The following is a 19042-nucleotide window of genomic DNA, read 5'->3' as shown; positions in this document are numbered from 1 at the left end:
AGGCAGTACAAAAGCACATTTCCATAACTTGGGGATTTCCTTAACATCAAGCGTGAGGTTAAAAATACATGTTAAGGGGGGAGCAATGATGTCTGCAGCTAGGTGCAGGAAGCGGGGGTCTAGTTCATCAGGGCCAAGGGATTTTTTTCCATCAATTTCTTTCAAGGCTGGTGAAGGAGTGCACAGGGGTGTCAGGTAAATTCATAGGGGGCTCAATTATACCTTTGACCTTTTCAAATAAACTGCCTGCATCTAAAAACTGCTGATTCAAGGCTTTCAGAATGGAGGTTCTCTCAGTTATAATCTGTGTGTCTACCAAGAATTGTTTGGAAAGCTGTGTATCTTTTTTGCACTCCAAACCTTTCACTACTTGCCAGAATTTGGATGGATTATTTAAATTATGTGAAGTAGATTTCAGGTAGTGGTCTGCTTTCAATTTACGGATCATAGCCACACCCATATTTCAAAGACGTTTAAAAGCCATCCAATCATCTGCCAAACCAGTCCCTCTTGCTTTAGCCCACATAGCATTTCATTCCCTTATGATTTTTGCAAATTCCTTAGTAAACCAAGGGTTCTCTCTGCCCTTAATCCTGAATTTTTTTAAAGGGGCATGCCTATTGCATACATCCTGGAATGCGTTGTGGAAGTAAGAAAAGGCTAGTTCAACATCAGGGATTAATTCCATTCAATGCTAGATACATCATGTAAAAAACCTTGAATATCAAACCGCTTCCAGTTTCTTTTCGTAATGACACGTGGAGATTTCTTAGGAATTTTACCATCTCTCACACAGCCAATAGCACAGTACATACATACCCCAACCAGAAGCCATGGATTACAGGCAACATCCGCATTGAGCTAAAGGCTAGAGCTGCCTCTTTCAAGGAGCGGGACTCTAACCCGGAAGCTTATAAGAAATCCCGCTATGCCCTCCGACGAACCATCAAACAGGCAAAGCGTCAATACAGGACTAAGATTGAATCTAAGACCTACTCTGACGCTCGTGGAATGTGGCAGGACTTAGAAACCATTACAACCTACAAAGGGAAGCACAGCCGAGAGCTGCTGAGTGACACGAGCCTACCAGACGAGCTAAACTACTTCTATGCTCGCTTCGAGGAAAATAACACAAACATGCATGAGTACCAGCTGTTCCAGAAGACTGTGTGATCACACTCTCCGCAGCCGATGTGAGTAAGGCCTTTAAACAGATCAACATTCACAAGGCCACAGGGCCAGACGGATTACCAGGACGTGTACTGCGAGCATGCGCTGACCAACTGGAAAGTGGAAGGAAATTCAAGCCACTCTTCACAAAAACCACACACAGATAAGATATAAAGTAAAACTTTATCATGACATACACGTTTAAAGCCCTGAGAACCATATCTTTATATTACTAATGTGAACAAAACTGAATGACAAAATGACTTTGGAAAAGTGCTCCTCTTTTAAATACAATCAGCACAAACCAGTTTTACAAGCATTTACGTTGTCCCAATTTTGTTTTAATCAAAAGAGAAAACTATAATATCATTATCATGTCCATAATAATAATAATAATAATAACAGTACAAAAATATGCACAAACCTCACAGATTTATATACGGAGCATTGTACAAGCCAAAAACAACAGAATTGATTAATGAGGTATTCAATAACCACTTGCATATGCACTTGTATTACACAGATCAGGTTAGATTTAAATAATTAAAAATCTAATAAAATCCAAACCATCCAGGGACAAGGTTCTGCAGACTTTCAACTTCACAGTTTCTTGAGTGATGTGACCTTGCCTGTAACTGATGACAAAAATCAAAAAGCGACAAAAACCGAACCAGTCTAAAATAACATTTAGCAAGTCAGTAGATAGCTTTTGGGTCATCCAAGATTTGCATTTGGATGTGTCCCTCAGTATACATGCCAATTGCATAACTTCAATATCAAATGCAACAATGACTGCAGCCCAATGCCCTGAGGTAAGAGGTAGGGGGTCTTCAAGAGCTCTCTCTCACACACACACACACACACACACACACACACACACACACACACACACACACACACACACACACACACACACACACACACACACACACACACACACACACACACACACACACACACACACACACACCAACAATTGTAACCCACATAAGCCTGAGCTGTAAACTGAATTCCCAGTAAATGTGGTTCTAACTTGTTGCCCACCCTTGTCATGGTGAGGTCTTAGAGGACAGCACCACCTGCAGTCTCCTACATGGCATTACATGGTTGTTACACACCCTCCTCTAGCATATTCTGAACATGCTCTCACACTCATACACACGCTCCCTCTCTCATGCAAAGGCTGTAAGGATACACTGGCAGACAGTCATTGACTAGACTGATTTGAAAAAACAGAAATGTCCGTTCCTAAAACAACGAGAGAAACGAAAAAGGGTTTTAGTGACACCACCTAAGTGATCCAGCTAACTCGGTCCATCAGAAGAAAATAAATCGACACAAATAAATAGCATACCTTGGTTTTGAAACCAATAACATGATTGATGAATACCTTAATGTCTGATTGAATTCATAAAGATAATGGAAATAGTTTACTCTTCAAAGGATTAAGCTTGAAGATAAAACAGTCATTCCTAGCAGAGAGCTCCTGAAAGGTTCACTGTTCTCTCACAGCTGATTTTAAGGCAGCAACTACATCTTTCACCTTTATTAAATGTGGACATAATATTTCATCACGAGGGATTGCAGGTGTCTCTTTAGTCATTGTATATATGTTGTGGTGGTCCTGTAATCCTGGCCTGTGGTCTGCACCGCAAAAAGTCCACAAAAGACAACAAATAACAGCTAAAACACAGCTTACTAAAAGCAACAAGGCTGCACACCTCAGAGATTACAGGAGATCAGGGGTGAAAGGTTTAGAAACAGTTAAATGCCTCACAGATAATGCTAGAAATTCATTTCATTCAAATCATGTTCTATTAAAAATGCAGAGTAATTACTTGAACAGTTTGAGAATGGAAATACTGTAACTGTGGATGTGTCGGAGAAATTTGGGAGGCCTGGACTTTGAATTTAGACAGAGAAACCAGCTGTCAAAACAGCTACCCTTTCTGTCTTATTCAATGTAGAGGTCATGCCAAAGGGCCTTGTGTGTCATGCACTGTTCACTGCAGCATAACTCACTGAGGTATATCCCTGGTATGTCAGGCGATGGGTGCCATGCCAGGCAGAACCATACCGGGCCCAAGACTCAATCACAGGTAGGCAAAGGTCTGATTAAGAAGCTAAGGAAAGCAACATGACCAGAGCTGACAACTTTAACAGCAGGGACTATAGAAGAGGGGCTAGCATGGAACCCATTCTTTACTCCACTGTATCCTACCTAGTGGTTCAGCTAGCCTATTCAGCTAGCCTATTCAGCTAACCCACAGCAGCTAGCCCATAACAGCCTGGGCAGGGGACAGGGCTAGTCTTTGGTATTCAGCTGTGCAACAGCCAGAGGCTAAAAACATAGCAGAGGATTGCGGTGTAAAATACTGGCCACCTGATTGTACACATGCAGAGCAATACTCTTAAATAGATTTCATCTCATAAAACGCAGTATGAAGTAAACCAAACAAATACAGAGAAAACCGGGGGAGAGCAAGCCCATCCCTGTTCAGCTTGGTATAATAATGTGTCCCCAAGAAAACCCAGTAGTCAAGTCTACGTATGTAGTCCAGCATTCCGGAGGGGTCCACTCCTGTGGACCGTTGCTCGTCGCAGGGACTCAAACCACAAGGTCAAGTCACGCTGGCTTTGCAGCAATGAGGTATGTAGTGTACGTCTCCTTCTAGAGAGTCTGAGGTATTCTTTGAAGACAGTCTGTTAGACTTGCGCATTCTTTCGGTGGAATCCTTTTTTAAATGACAAAGCGAGTCCATAATAAGAGACTTCACTATGCTTCCTGAGAAAGGGCCCTCTCCCACATGGAGAGGTGAATATGAGGTTTGAAGAGGTGTGTGGTTAAAACACTTCAGGTCTGGTCTGCCAGTGTTGGAGGAAAACCATTGATGGATGATTTGTCTCTCCTCTCTGTTGAATTGAACTAGGGACACACACTGATCCCAGAGCAGGGACTAGAACACCTTCACTACCTTTCTGATTATTAGATAGATGAGGGTGGTGAGCTTGGGGCTTGCTAGTCCTAAACAAATTGGAGGATCAGTCAGTTCTTACAACCTCATACCATGTGTGAAAAAAATATCTAAAGCTAATTCTGATCCTCAAAGCCCTTTAGACACATTGCCCATCAGTTTCTTGAGTTAGATTGAAGATTAAGTACATCATTCCAAATAGGCTGAATGAGTGGGCGACTCCCTGGTATTGATTGTGGGAGTGACTACTGTATATGAGGTATTACATGGCGATCTGTAGGAGCAATAAAGTAGTGCACTCAGAAGTAAAAAGGCTACGGCCCGTCGTCATGGCAACTCGAGCGTTGTGATAGGATTACTGTATGAATGCGTAGGAGGTGTGCTGAGGTGAGTGAGGTTCCGTTGTGAAATTCCCAGAAATTCCCCTGATTTCAACAAGATCAAAAAGGATACAAAAATAAAGTTAATTCAGGTGAAGTATACTACAGCTCCTGAGGTAAAGATACCACTGCAGGTTACTTGATTTGAGGTATGTAAAAAGATAACTAAAAAAATAGTATTAATAATAATAATAATAATATTAATTCGAAAAAACTAAAATCAAAAAAACAAAAAGCCAACAAACAAACAAAATAAAACTCTTCAAGTTCAGTTGTGAACACCTGTCAGTGGGTTTTGGCTGAGCTCTTTGATTGTGTTTAGCATGTGTTTGGGATAAGAGTGTCTGTGTGCTGGGTGTCTGAAATGCATGTGTGTATGTGTACATGTGTGTAAAATGCATAGGTATGTGTGTGTGTGTTCATGTTCTCTTGAGATGTAATTGGGTGTGTGAATTGTGTATTCATAAATGGGTAGCCAAGGTTGACAGGAGCGATGAGGTATTTGTTGTGCACCAGTTTCTTTTTTTCTTATCGATTTATCAATGTACTGTATTCATGCTAGGCCTCGGTGTTGAGGAAAAGCCTGGAGAGTGGGTGGTAGGGCGGCCTGAGCTAAGGAGAGCCACTGGTGGAGGGCTCGGCTGAGCAAGGCCCCTTGGAAGAAGAGGAGGAGCTGGGACTGTGGCTGTGGGCAGAGGTGGCGAACCCAAACCCAGCGCTGGTTCCAGCAGGGGGCACTGTTGCCGCAGTGGACACGCTAGTCCCTGGTGCGCCTGACTTCTGCGCAAACAGGGTTCCTACAGGACAGAAGGACAAACAGAATATTACTGCAAGATAAACAACACAACCAAATCAGTTTATTTCTTACACGCACGCGCACACACACCTGAATAGAGTGTGCCGTTGACCTCCACAGACACACTGATGCTAGCAGATCCATTGGTGGAGATGCTCAGAGCCATGTCCTGCTGCTTCTCATCTGGAAAGAAAGAGGAAGTGTAAACCACTGTGGGCAGAAAGCAGAATCCGGTACTGTACAATAGCATGCAGTGTGTGAGAATTGGGTGTCACGAACATTTCCTTGTGGGTGTCTTGCAGCATACATCTGCATAACCCACTGAGGAGAGAGAAACACAATCATGTCACAGTGACCCCAGGAAAACCCAGGAAAATATTCTGCACTTCGCCTCTCAAAGCTTTTCTTGTGTAGCAGTCATAATACGTTGATTGTTGTACTCTCACACACACATTCAACACCCATACAGGCTGAACCTCTACTGTGTGAGAGAGAGAGAGAGAGAGAGAGAGAGAGAGAGAGAGAGAGAGAGAGAGAGACATGGGGAATAACCAGCATGTGATAACATTAAGGCACCAAACAAAGCATGTGTTATGACGTATATACAAACAGCCAGAGGCTGAGCTGAAGAGACACAGGTCAGTGAGTCAGCTAGCAGAGTGGGCTGAAAGCCTTTATCTCTGTTGTGCAGTGACCGCTGCGTTGCCTTTAGAATGGCTTCTAAATGTCATCCTCCTCTATCTCACGGGAGAGCGGAGGGAATCTGGTGTAGGCTGTGCGTTGTTTCATGGTGCTCAGAGAGTCAGGCATCGAGGGAGCTTCAGTGTACATCACTAGTGAGCTTAAATGTATGCGTTTCATTGAGAAAATGATTACTAATGTACTGCATGTGTCGGATACAAACTGACTATAATATGTAACTGTATAGAGTGCCCAGGGGGAGTCAGCCTGGGCACGTACCTCTAGCGGTGGTGCTGTTGCCCAGGCGCAGGTTCATGGGGACCTGGGAGGCCATGGCAAGCAGGTTGTGTTGGAAGGCCTGCTGCATCAGACGCTGCTGCTGCTCCTCTGCCAGGCGTGCCATCTTCCTCTCAGGGCCCTCGCCAGTCTCCAGCTTCTCCCTCAGCTGCTCCAGAGTGGCAGCCCGTGCCAGCCCTGCCACCTGCTGCTGCCCCAGCGCCAGGGACATGGAGGAACCACGAGCCGCTGCCATCAAGGAGGGGGTGATCTCTTCTAAAGAGAGGCAGGGTAGGAGAGGTAGAATATGTCACTTTCATGGAAACAAAAATGAGATAAATTTCAGTATTGTAAAATATGAAGAAAAAATTTGATGAAATGACAATTTAACGTAGTAAAATGAGGCCAAAGAAAGGGAGGGAGATCTGTTGAAACAATAACTACCTCTTTTAGAGAAAGAAAAAAAACAGCAATTATGTGGGCCATTATACAGTATTTTCTGTAACTGAGTAGCATTCCAATAACATCAAAGGCAACATCAGATAAGAAAAACAGGTAATGGTAGTGATCAAGCCAGATCCTATTGATGAGGACAGACAGCTGTAATCCAGGCTGGCCGTAAAGTGTCCTGCTGTCTGTGGGAAACATGTTATTAATCAGTAGTAAATGGTTAAGAGACAGTGAACAGCCCAGGGTCAAACCCTCAGTCACACTCAGAAGCTTTGATCACAAAGGGAGTGCATAGCACATTGACCATCACACAATCTATAGTACAATACACACTGGAGAACAGTGGAGGCTGTTGAGGGGAGGACGGCTCATAATAATGGCTAGAATTAATGGAATGGCATCAAACACATGGAAACCACATGTTTTGTACTTCTAGCCCTTTTTCTCCCCAATATCGTTCTATCCAATTGTAGCTACAGTCTGGTCCCATCGCTGCAACTCCCGTACGGACTCGGGAGAGGCGAAGGTCGAGAGCCGTGCGTCCTCCGAAACACAACCCTGCCAAGCTGCACTGCTTCTTGACACCTTGCTCGCTTGACCTGGAAGCCAGGCGCACCAATATGTCGGAGGAAACACTGTACAACTGGCGACCGTAGTTAGTGTTCAAGCAACCGGCCCGCCACAAGGAGTCGCTAGAGCGCGATGGGACGAGGACATCCCGGCCGGCCAAACCCTCCCCTAACCCGGACGACTCGAGGCCAATAGCGTGCCGGCTCACGGGTCTCCCAGTCACTGCCGGCTGTAACACAGCCTGGGATCGAACCCAGGTCTGTAGTGACGCACTGCAATGCAGTGCCTTAGACCGCTGCGCCACTCGGGTGGTGGAAACCATGTGTTTGATGTATTTGATACCATTCCACTTATTGCGCTCCAGCCATTTCCACGAGCCCGTCCTCCCCAATTAAGGGGTCATCAACCTCCTGTGCTGCAGAGATTACATAACACAAGGCCTGCCAATGAATGTAAAGTACAAAATACTTCTGTAAAGGGCCATTAAGAAATCAGAGCATTTCTTCTTGTAATACTTGTACTGTACATAATGTCTGACTCTCTACAGTCTGTAGGCTGTGGTGTCTAATCCTATCCAGACAATTTAAGAAAATTCTCCTGTAGTTCCTAACCATTGCGACAGAGAGCGCTACGGCACTATGGATATTTGTTGAGGGTTGCGCTCCGATCAGTCCGATGCGCAAACCCGGAGCACAACTCTCACTTCTATCTTATTTGAACCCAATAGAGAGCATGGTCTTTTTTGTCCTTTTGCCTACTGTGTGTTTAGGCTATATCTTAATTCCAGTATTTATTTGAATTAATACATTTATAATGATTTATTTTCCGATCTTAATCTTTTATTTCCAGTTTTTTATTGAGAAGTTGATGATCCTTTAATACTCACCTTTTTTGAGAGAGTGGACGGGTGAGGCCAGCAGGCCGTTGAGGCTCCCAGCGGACCCGGCCCCCAGTGCAGACAGGTGCATCTTGGGAGGGGAGAGGATGTGAGGGGCTGTGCTTGGGGAGAAGCGGAAGAGGCTGCTGCTGTAGCTGGGGCGACGGCCCTCCCGGCGGTTACTGTCGATGGCCGCCTGAAGCTCGCCTGGCGAACTTAGACCTTTCCTCTCACACTCAAAGGGATACAGGTACTTCATGTACCTGAATGAGACAAACATTAAGATATAAGATAAGATATGCAATTTAGCAGACCAAAGCGACTTACAGTCATGCGTGCATCCATGGGTCTTCAGATCAGAGTACACACACACTTTATATATGCAAACGTATGTGGACACCCCTTCAAGTTAGTGGATTTGGCTATTTCAGCGACACCCGTTGCTGACAGGTCTATAAAATCTAGAACACAGCCATGCAATCTCCATAAACAAACATTGGCAGTAGAATGGCCTTACTGATGAGCTCAGTGACTTTCAACGTGGCACCGTCATAGGATGCCACCTTTCCAACAAGTCAGTTCGTCAAATTTTTGCCCTGCTAGAGCTTCCCCGGTCAACTGAAAGTGCTGTTATTGTGAAGTGGAAACGTGTAGGAGCAACAACGGCTCAGCCGCGAAGTGGTAGGCCGCACAAGCTCACGGAAAGAGTTCGCTGAGTGCTGAAGCGCGTAGTGGGGTTGCAACACTCACTGCCAAGTTCCAAAATGCCTTTGGAAGCAACTTCAGCACAAGAACGTTGGGAGCTTCATTAAACCGATTTCCATAGCCAAGTAGCCGCACACAAGCCTAAGATCACCATGAGCAAAGCAAAGCATCGGCTGGAGGGGTGTAAAGCTCGCCGCCAATGGACTCTTGAGCACTAGAAACGTGTTCTCTGAAGTGATGAATCACGCTTCACCATCTGGCAGTCTGAAATCTTAATGCTACAGCATACAATAACATTCTAGATGATTCTGTGCTTTCAACTTTGTGGCAACAGATGGGGAAGGCCCTTTCCTGTTCCAGCATGACAATGCCCCTGTGCACAAAACATAAATGGTTTGTCGAGATCAGTGTGGAAGATCTTGACTGGCCTGCACAGAGCCCTGACCTCAACTCCATCGAACACCTCTGGGATGAATTCGAACGCCGACTGCAAGCCAGGCCTAATCCGCCAACTTCAGTGCCCGAACTCACTAATGCTTGTGGCTGAATGGAAGCAAGTCCCCGCAGCAATGTTCCAACATCTACTGGAAAGCCTTCCCAGAAGAGTGGTGGGGGGGACCAACTCCATATTAATGCTCATGACTTTGGAATGAGATGTTCGACGAGCAAGTGTCCACATACTTTTGTTCATGTAGTGTAGAAGCAGTGGCAGAGAGGTCAAAGTGTTACCTAACAGAGACCATGGTATGTAACAGCCTATGAGCGTGCAATAGCATCAGCAGCGTTGGTATTTTTCCACCCCATAAAAATGTATAAAAGCGAAGTGCATAATAGAGAGGGAGAGAACAGTGAGGATCAATACGGAGTGAAGAGCACTATCCATTAGATAAGACCAGTGGACCGTTGCTGCTGGAGAGAACAGGCAGGCTGAGTAGGCTAGCATTAAAAATACATAAAAGGTTCATTAAGGCTCGCTGGTATACAGGCAGCAGTGTAGACAGCTAAAGCCCTACACAAGGGCTTACAGAACGCAGAGCGCTCGCCCCTCAGTGAAAGCCCACCTCAATTGTTGTGAACTCTGATCCAAATCACATCACAAAATCTACTGGATCAATGGGCTCCTCACACGTGATGTAATGGCTGGAGGATGAAATGTGGCAAGGGAGAAGGTGAGTAGTTAAAAGAGAGGGATGTACACACACACACACACACACACACACACACACACACACCTAGGGTCAGGATGAATGGACACATGCAGACAGAAACAGACGTCACAGAAAGAGACACACATCATAGGGACACACGATTAAGCAGAATGGGGTAGAGAGAGAGAGAGAGTGAGAGAGAGACTTACTGTGTGCGGAGGGTGAAGGCAGCAGAGGTGATGGAGGTGGGCAGGCTGAGGCCCTTGGTGATCTCTCTCCAGATCTTCTTGTTGATGACCTCCACCAGGCCACCCTTCTCTGTCACCAGCTTGTAAAGCATGTACAGGTCCAGAACCTGCTTGGCCATGATGGGGATGCGGTTCACTGGAGTCCCTGAAGGCAGAACCACACGCATCAATATGGACCCAAATATCCTGTTGAAGTTACATTGCTGAAGGAGCTGGAATGGTGTGAGTGAGGAGGCTTGTTGCACGTTTTAACAACCTAAAAAAACTTTTTTTTTTACTCAATATGTTCATAGCACTGGAACATGCTTTGAACAGTTAATGGTAACAGAAATGGTCTCTGATCTCTAGAGACAATGAACAGACTCCGAAACAAAAGGTACTTTTGCCAAAATAGCCACTTTCTCATCTACAGTACAGTAGTAGTAGTAGTAGTCGCCGTATTAGTAGTCATCGTCGTAGTAGTAATAATAAATAAAACAAATCTGAAAGGAGAAAGACATTTCACAAAACTAGGGTACAATATACACATAACATAAAATGAACTATCGATTGTACATGGCCACTATGACATAACATCAGTTTCCTGTAAGATTAAGGAAGTGCCAACAGCCCAGTAATGTGTCCGGAGTCCTGTCTCTCTGTGTGGTGGATGAGATGACATCAGTCAGGATGTTTGATTAGCACAGAGAGCATAGTGTCACTAACACCAGCCACCACACAGCCCAGCACAAAGAGAGAACAGAGAGAGAGAGAGACAGAGAGAGGGCGAGAGAGAGGCCGGGTAGAGGGGAGATAGATCAGGAGCCAGTAGCCCTGCGCTTCCAGAACATACAGCCTATCAAAAGCAGCAGGAATGTGGTGTAAAAAGGCCTGCCTGAGCCCTGGTCAGGCCACAGTTATTTAATGCAGCGCTGCAAGGACATCAATACTGCATCAAACAATTAGTACAACTGCAGGGGTCAAAGGTTGGCCAGGGGTTATTGATGTCTGAATTAAAGTGCAGGTCAGCAGGAAGCCGTTTTCATACACAGCCAGCCGTATGTCCCCCTGGACAATGAGGCCAGAACAGATAAGCACAATAGACCTGACCTGCACTGACAACCCAGCATTTAGGCTTTAATTCACACCAATGCCTCTATTCCATTCCAGGAGACTAATATCAATGTCAGGAATAGGACCATCAGGAAGCCATGTATAGAAGCGACTCAGTATTTTAAATTTAGACAATAGATTTTTACTCTGAAGTAGATATTCTGCCTGAGTAAACAAAATACAAACACTACAATAAACCTAACGCTACAGAATCAAATGAACACATTTCAACAGGAACTCCTGAAATGTGAGCAAACTGCAACAACCCATTTATGAAAATGATTAAATGACATAATTAACCAAAGCCCCTTTAGCTGGACTGGAGGAGATAGAGAAACATTAGTGAGATGTCTTTGGTGAGAAACATCTGTCCTAGCTCTTTTAGGCCTGTGGGCACAATCACTTTAAACACCTCATGTTTTAATCTGGGAAACCCAACCCCCGAGTCAGTCGATGTAGAAATGAGTAGCAGAGCAGCGTAGCCATGATAGCCGGCCACATATTGAACAGCTGAAGCATTAATGTAGGCCACTATTGGCTGCTTTCCCTCAAAGGGCAGCAGGGATTTGTCCACAGCAGCACCGAAACAATTTGTAATTGGCTACAGGCTTCACCTCCCATCGTCCTTTGCCCTGGACTGATTTTCCCCCTGGGACAGGGCCATCAGGAGGCAAGTGATTAATGGCTGTGGAGGTCAGGGGTCACGGTGGTGGGAAGTGCTGTGGTGGTGAAGGCCCCCTGAGCCACTCCCTAACTCCTTCCTCCATTCGCGGTACTTCCAGTGTTCAGACAGGGCCAGAGCCCAACAGAGAAAGGCCCCCAGGAGGCACCCCACTGGGAGGGATTTACAGTACAGTAATTTAGGTATTATTTTCAGTAGTGAGCACAGTCCAGCTTAGAAGACACTGTGCTGGATAGAGAACAAGACCGAAAGAGAGTGAGACCAGCCTACTGCAGTCTGAACCAGTCAAATCACTGAGTCACAGTTCCAGGATTGAAAAAACACACCAATGAGACTGGTGTTGAAGCATCCCCTTGTCACATGATAGGGTTTAACCCCCTGCACCATCCACACTGCTCCCTACAGTTCCAAGGATGTGGTCCATCTCCATGTGACAAAAAACAAGGTCATTACATGATGATCCCTGACCAATTTCTTTGTAAAACAGCTGTCTGCATTAAAGAGTTCTATAATAAATAAATGATATATAGATGATTACACATTACTGGCACTCCAGCTGACAGGGGCTGGGGAGAAGAGACAGGAAATGCATTTTCCACACAATGTGTTGCCACGAGGTGTGGGGTTTCACTACCATCCTGCTCCACCTCTTCGGAAGTGAGGGAGGAGGAAAAGAGGAAGGAAAAAGAGGATGGAGAGAGATGAGAGAGAGAGACAAGGACAAGCAGGAGCACATTTATAAGCCCATTATCTAAAGGATATATCGCTTTCTGTGGACCCCCCTCCCCCCCCCCCATGCTCTGAGAGAGGGAAGGAGCGGATGAGGTGGATGGGACAGCCAGCTGGATAAAGCCTGGATTACTGCTATAAAAAAGGTGTCAGCCAAAACACAAATGGCCTCTGCCTCATGCCAGTGTCTGAGTCCTTTCAGAAGATCCCCCCTCCCCCCAAACCCCTTTGGATCCCCCCCTTCCCAACCCACCACCAGCAATACCCAAGATTAGACCAAACAAGGGCCTGCAGCTTCCCACCACTGTTTTGTTCTGCCTCTCTGTCTCAAACCCACTAGAGTCCACTAGCAGCACTGACTGCTCCTGCTGGATGTTTAGTTTACCCAGGGACCCAGGCCATTTGGTTTACATGTTCATATGTTGAGCCTGGTATTGTCAGGGCCTGCTATGCTGCTGCTGGAGCAGCGTTTGTTTTATTTGTAATGCCGGGCCGAGGGACATAGAAGGTAAAGTCCAACGACGGTATGGAATTCTTCAGCTATCTTTAGTCTGGGGAGAGCCATTCATATGCATCACATGACTGACCAATTCAGATCAAGTGGTACGGAATACGTATGTGGACACACAGCAGCCAAACAGCCCTCCTATCTAGTGAGAGTTAAGATCACCCCCTATATATGTAGGAGGCCAATAACACCAGGCAGGCGGGGATATAAAAGCACAGCTGGTGCCGGCCAGGCCGGGAGGTGGGGGGGGGGGTTAGTGTCATGACAAACCATGAAAAATAAACCCCACAACAAACATTTGAAGAGTAAATTACAAAGAGACCTTCCATTATATGTTAAACTCAATACACAACATGTAAATCACTAGATTGAGGCCTGGGAACGAGAGCCTTTTTTATTTATAGGACAAATCCTTTGATACATCAAGTCTCGTCAATGATAAAGGAACAACAGTAACAACTCACGGAGTAGACCGTGATCTGGCTGCAGTCCAAAATGGGGACGGTAATCTCTATCTCCTTGGGAACAATTAGCTCAGTAAGAAGATCAGCGCTAAAGGGGTGAGAGAAGGAGCAAGAGAGAGGGAGCGAGAAAGATTAAAAAGAGAGGGAGAGAGAAACATGACTCCCTCCTCTCGGGTCATAAAGATGGGTCACAAAGATGGGTCACCTGGTGAATTGGGGGAGGGGGATTGAAAGGGCGGAATGTGGATAGCGTGAAAAGTGAGACTGTAACCCAGTCCCTCGAGGCCAAGCGGGGTCTGGCTTGGACTACTGGCTGACTGGACTCTAATCAACAGTGCATCAGATAAAGAGGTGATGGGGGGGGGGGGGAGATTCACCCCCCCCATCTCCCCTGAAGGTAAACATGACCCGGAAGACGGAAGAGATCTAGCCCTGATCTCAAATCCCTCAATCTCAACCAGAGATCAAACCATAGCCTACACTTTTACATTTGTATTCAGTTACAGTTTCAGTAGTCCAATGTAACCAAATTGCACTGGCGGCTAAGTCGCCGTCAAAATTTTTATTTGACATGATGAGCACATTACTAGATGGCTTTTTGATCTCCACTGTGCTTCTAAGTTTACTCTCCCCGACAAAATATGAAACGACATCATTCTCGTCTGAGGTAATAGAGAGAGACAGGTCTGAAATCAGCTGCTCCTCAAATAACAAAAGAGCAGTGACCACAGAGGTGGTCAACTAGAACAGGGCTGGTTTAGAGGGCAGGTAGGGGACAGAAACCTCTCCACCGGCAGGTGGACCACTGACAGGGTCTCAGTGGACCGCTGTCCCCCCCCTCCCCTCTTTATTTCATAGATAACTGCTCCAATCAATGGACACCCAGATTGACAGATAAAGCCATCAGCTGGCGAGCCTCATTTGGAGCCCAGCAAGAGGTGATCAATACAGGAGCATCAGGTGCTGAGGACTGGGGATAGCATGGGGTCTGGAGGAGAGGAAACCAGGTACCCCTCACAACTCAATACAAAACCTTCCATGGTAACTGCTGATTGGAACCTTGCCCTGGAATGGAACAGCCTATATACGTGGACCATAGTAGCGTGGGCTGACATTGTAACCTAGAGAAAGCAATACATAGTAGAAGGTGTAGGATCGATACTGTACCACTGACTGGGTGCGTAAATGAGTACAAAACGCACTAAGGCTCTTTTGAGACATCCTTTATCCCCCGACAGTACAGACATCTGTCATTCCTTGTTTCTCTTGAAAATCCAACGTGTACCAGTACATACTGAGTTGTATGTAACGGTACTATATACACCATACTGTATGTCAGTGCAGGACTATTGTGCTGGTGAAGATCTCCTTCAGGGGCCGTTAACTATTTCAGTCCATCCATCACTGGATTGCGATGGAGAGGAATCCCAACTCCAGTGCACACAGAACAGGACACATATGGAGAAATGGACAAAGAGAGAACTATATAGAGAGAGAAATACACAGAGAGAAATATAGATGTTACATTAACTTTACAACGGTCAGGTTGAAACCTTGTCAAATAGAGTAGGGAATCGTCACAGCTCTATTCATTCTGTTTCTGTCTGCAACGTTTACATCACTGAATACACCCCACAACCAAGTAGATTGATTCAGGAAAGGACAGGAAGAGGTGGGGGGTGGGGAGAGGAAGAAAGAAAGACACTAAAACATAAAAGAAGGGCGGGCCCCTGATGGTACCGAAACTAAAAACAAATAAGATGGAGTAGATTCCCATCGAGCTGACATCAGGAAAACCCCAATTTCCTTTGGTTTTGAAGTGGGGAAAAACAGAGGACAGATGGGTCTGCCTGTGGATGAGCCTGCATCTAAATACAGCTTTGTAATTTGGGCGGGCGGGGTTTTAAAATTACCCAAGACAATCTCAGACCTCTAACATATAAGCACGCTGACCACATCTTTGATCAAAGAGAGAGAAATGTCTGCAGCTAAGAATACTTGTCCTTTTTGGCATCTGTCTAGATTCTATAAGGCATTTATTATAAAGCAGTGGCTCTGACAGTGCTGGGCTGGGGTTGGCCCTGCGGTTCCCACCCTTTCCTCCCTCAGGGGCCCACTCTACTCTGCCAGCCCATCCCAGCCTGTCTGGACCAGCCCCAGACTCAAATTGCGTCTCAAATAGCACCATATTCCCCATATATTGCACAACTTTTAACCAGGGCACAGGTCAAAAGTAGTGCTCATAGGGCTCGGGTCAAAAGTAGTAAACTATAAGGGAATAGGGTGCTGTTTGGGACGCACACCCAGTGTCTGCCCCAGTGATGGATCGCCCATTTCCAGGGGAAATGAAAGACTATGGCCTTGTTTCCACACACGTAGGCCTGATGCCTCCCTTCACTCCACTTCCCCTCTGATGCCTCTGTAGTTGTGGCACCCTCTACCCTCTCTCCTTTCCCTGTTCCTCCTCTGTCTGTCGGTTACCTTTATCCCTCATGCCCTCCTCCCTTGCAGTCCAGACACGTGGCGGTCTTTCCCTAGTCTGCTGTCCGTCAGTGTTCCCCCTATCAAAAAGGCGGGGCATCCCAGTTTTAGGGGCTCATTAATCATTCTCTTCAGGACAGGAGGCCCCTTAATCCAGCCCCTCCCTCCACCGCCTGCCCTGCGCACTACCCTCGGCCCCTATCCCCCACGGTCTTATCAAGTTTCAGTGGCTGTAACTGTAGCACAATAAACAGAGGGAAAAGGGGGTGAGGGGAGAAGAGAGGAGCGGGGGAGGGAGGAGGACAGAGGAGAGATTTTCCAGTACCATCACATTTCTATTCTGGCCCCAGTCACTGTTCTTTACAGCCATGTTTCACACACTTCTCATAAGGAACTGAATCTGTGAGCTAGTCATCTATATAACGTGTTGCTACACTCATGGTTTTGAGTTAGTAGTGTAGTGAAACCAGAATGAAATTCAAATAAATGGTTTCTAAATCAATGCACCATATGAGTAGCCTGACGTTTTACCACCTTTCAGACCAGCGGGGGAGGTTAGATTCAACAGGTTTGGATTCAGTTGGAAACCATTTTGCTCGCACAACACTTACTATAATAGTATGGACAGATGTGCTCATATGAAAGAGCTGGTAAAACTCTCAGGCAAGTCATTTCCAGAAACTGTTAAATGAAAATAAAGCCCTATTAAACAGGCCTCAGAATGTTCCCATTGTAGCTCTGCTAAAGTGTGTGTGAGTGTGTACAGCACAGCGAGCCTCCCTGTCCTGTATGGGGGGGGGGGGGGGGGGGCAGCTCTGTAGCGTGAGTGTTAGCCCTGCGCAGAGTGGTAATGTAATGCATACATGGATCCCCTGGAGCCCATTCGTGGTGTAATTGGTGTGGACAGAGCACTCCGTCTCTGGGTTACTGTTAGGGACTTCCTCACGTCCACTGTTCCCACGCCGCTACACTACGCAGCGCTGGCCGCCGACACGTCGCCAAGCCAACGTGGCCGGCCCTCAGTAAACACAGCTGACTGACCGACAGCCTGGTAACATTAAGACGATTAGGGCACAACTACTGTCAGCCTCGAGATTCAGTCACTAGCTAATAGGCCTGGCTGTGCTGAGTCGGCTGGTGGAGCTACTGTAGTTCAAAGAGAAGCCTGCCTTCAACAAATCCAAATCAATTCAGAGTTTATTAGTCACATGCACAGGGTCGCAGATGTAATTTTTGATTTTATTTTATTTCACATTTATTTAACCAGGTAGGCCAGTTGAGAACAAGTTCTCATTTACAACTGCGACCTGGCCAAGATAAAGCAAGCAGTTTGACACATACAACAACACAGAGTTACACATGGAATAAACAAATATACAGTCAATAATACAGTAGAAAAATAAGTCTATATACAAAGTGAGCAAATGAGGTGAGATAAGGGAGGTAAAGGCAAAAAAGGCCATGGTGGCTTAGTAAATACAATATAGCAAGTAAAACACTGGAATGGTAGATTTGCAGTGGAAGACAGTGCAAAGTAGAAATAGAAATAATGGGGTGCAAAGGAGCAAAATAAATAAATAAATACAGTAGGGGAAGGGGTAGTTGTTTGGGATAAATTATAGATGGGCTATGTACAGGTGCAGTGATCTGGGAGCTGCTCTGACAGCTGGTGCTTAAAGCTAGTGAGGGAGATAAGTGTTTCCAGTTTCAGAGATTTTTGTAGTTCGTTCCAGTCATTGGCAGCAGAAAACTGGAAGGAGAGGCGGCCGAAGGAGGAATTGGCTTTGGGGGTGACCAGAGAGATACTTAAGCTCAGAGTTCCAACAATACAGGTTAAAAAGAAGTGAATGAAACAATAAAATAATACTAAGTAAAATAATAGAATAGAAAAAGATCACAAGACGGCATATATACACTGAACGTACAAAACATTTCCATGACAGACTGACCAGCTGAATCCAGGTGAAAGCTATGATCCCTTATTGATGTCACTTGTTAAATCCACTTCAATCAGTGTAGAGGAAAGGGAGGAAACAGGTTAAAGAAGGATTTTTAAGTCTTGAGACAATTAAGACATGGATTGTGTATGTGTGTCATACAGAGCTCTTACTCCAATAGCCAAACAAACCCCCAGCATCAGGTTTTTTGACGCATCAACTTACTACAGTACACTCGACACTAAACCATGTTTGGGTGATATACAGTCGTGGCCAAAAATATTAGCACCCTCGCCTTTTTTCAAGTAACTCACAATTTTCACTAAAAATAAGTTGAAATTGAACAAAGTATTTGGTTTCCACATTTCTTTATTTCACTGTTAATATTACAGAACCTTTGTTTTTGATTCAGAACCTAATATATCCATCAACAGAAATGACATGGACAAAATTATTGACACTAGACTTAATATTTGGTAGCACAGCCTTTGGTCAAAATAACTGCAATCATGCGCTTCCTATAACCATCGATGAGCTTCCTGCACCTCTGTACTGGCACTCCTCTTGTGCAAACTGCTCCAGTTCTCCCAGATTAGAAGGGTGCCTTCATGATCTCTCCACAAGTTTTCAATGGGATTTAGATCTAGACTCATTGCTGGACACTTCAGAACAGTCCAGCGTTTTGTCTTGAACCGTTCCTGGGTGCTTTTTGAAGTGTGTTTGGGGTCATTGTCCTGCTGGAAGACACATGACCTTTGACGGAGACCCAGCTTTCTGACACTGGGTCCGTCATTGCGCTCCAAAATACCTTGGTATTCACCTGACTTCATGATGCCATGCACACGTTCAAGGCACCCAGTGGCAGCAAAGCAA

The 19042-nt window shown here is 45.6% G+C and overlaps 1 protein-coding gene across 3 annotated transcripts in view; it reads right to left on the bottom strand.

Moving 5' to 3' along the window:
* Positions 1–1334: 1334 nt before the first annotated feature.
* The window catches only part of LOC115203040 (AT-rich interactive domain-containing protein 3B), a 62364-nt gene continuing 44656 nt past the window's right edge, over positions 1335–19042 (bottom strand). The window contains exons 5-10 of one of the 3 annotated variants that reach the window (XM_029767337.1): positions 10238–10421; positions 8185–8438; positions 6282–6554; positions 5601–5642; positions 5412–5504; positions 1335–5322 (exon numbers count right to left, since the gene is read on the bottom strand). In XM_029767337.1, coding sequence (XP_029623197.1) covers positions 5138–5322; positions 5412–5504; positions 5601–5642; positions 6282–6554; positions 8185–8438; positions 10238–10421 — 1031 coding nt within the window. In that variant the 3' untranslated portion in view covers positions 1335–5137. The remainder of the gene's footprint in view (positions 5323–5411; positions 5505–5600; positions 5643–6281; positions 6555–8184; positions 8439–10237; positions 10422–19042) is intronic. The other 2 variants (XM_029767338.1, XM_029767339.1) reach the window with 2 other exon arrangements.

Source organism: Salmo trutta, chromosome 12 (assembly GCF_901001165.1).
Source record: "Salmo trutta chromosome 12, fSalTru1.1, whole genome shotgun sequence".
Taxonomy (NCBI): Eukaryota; Metazoa; Chordata; class Actinopteri; order Salmoniformes; family Salmonidae; genus Salmo; species Salmo trutta.
Note: the sequence above shows the minus strand (reverse complement) of the source record. Positions and strands in the feature narration are given on the sequence as shown.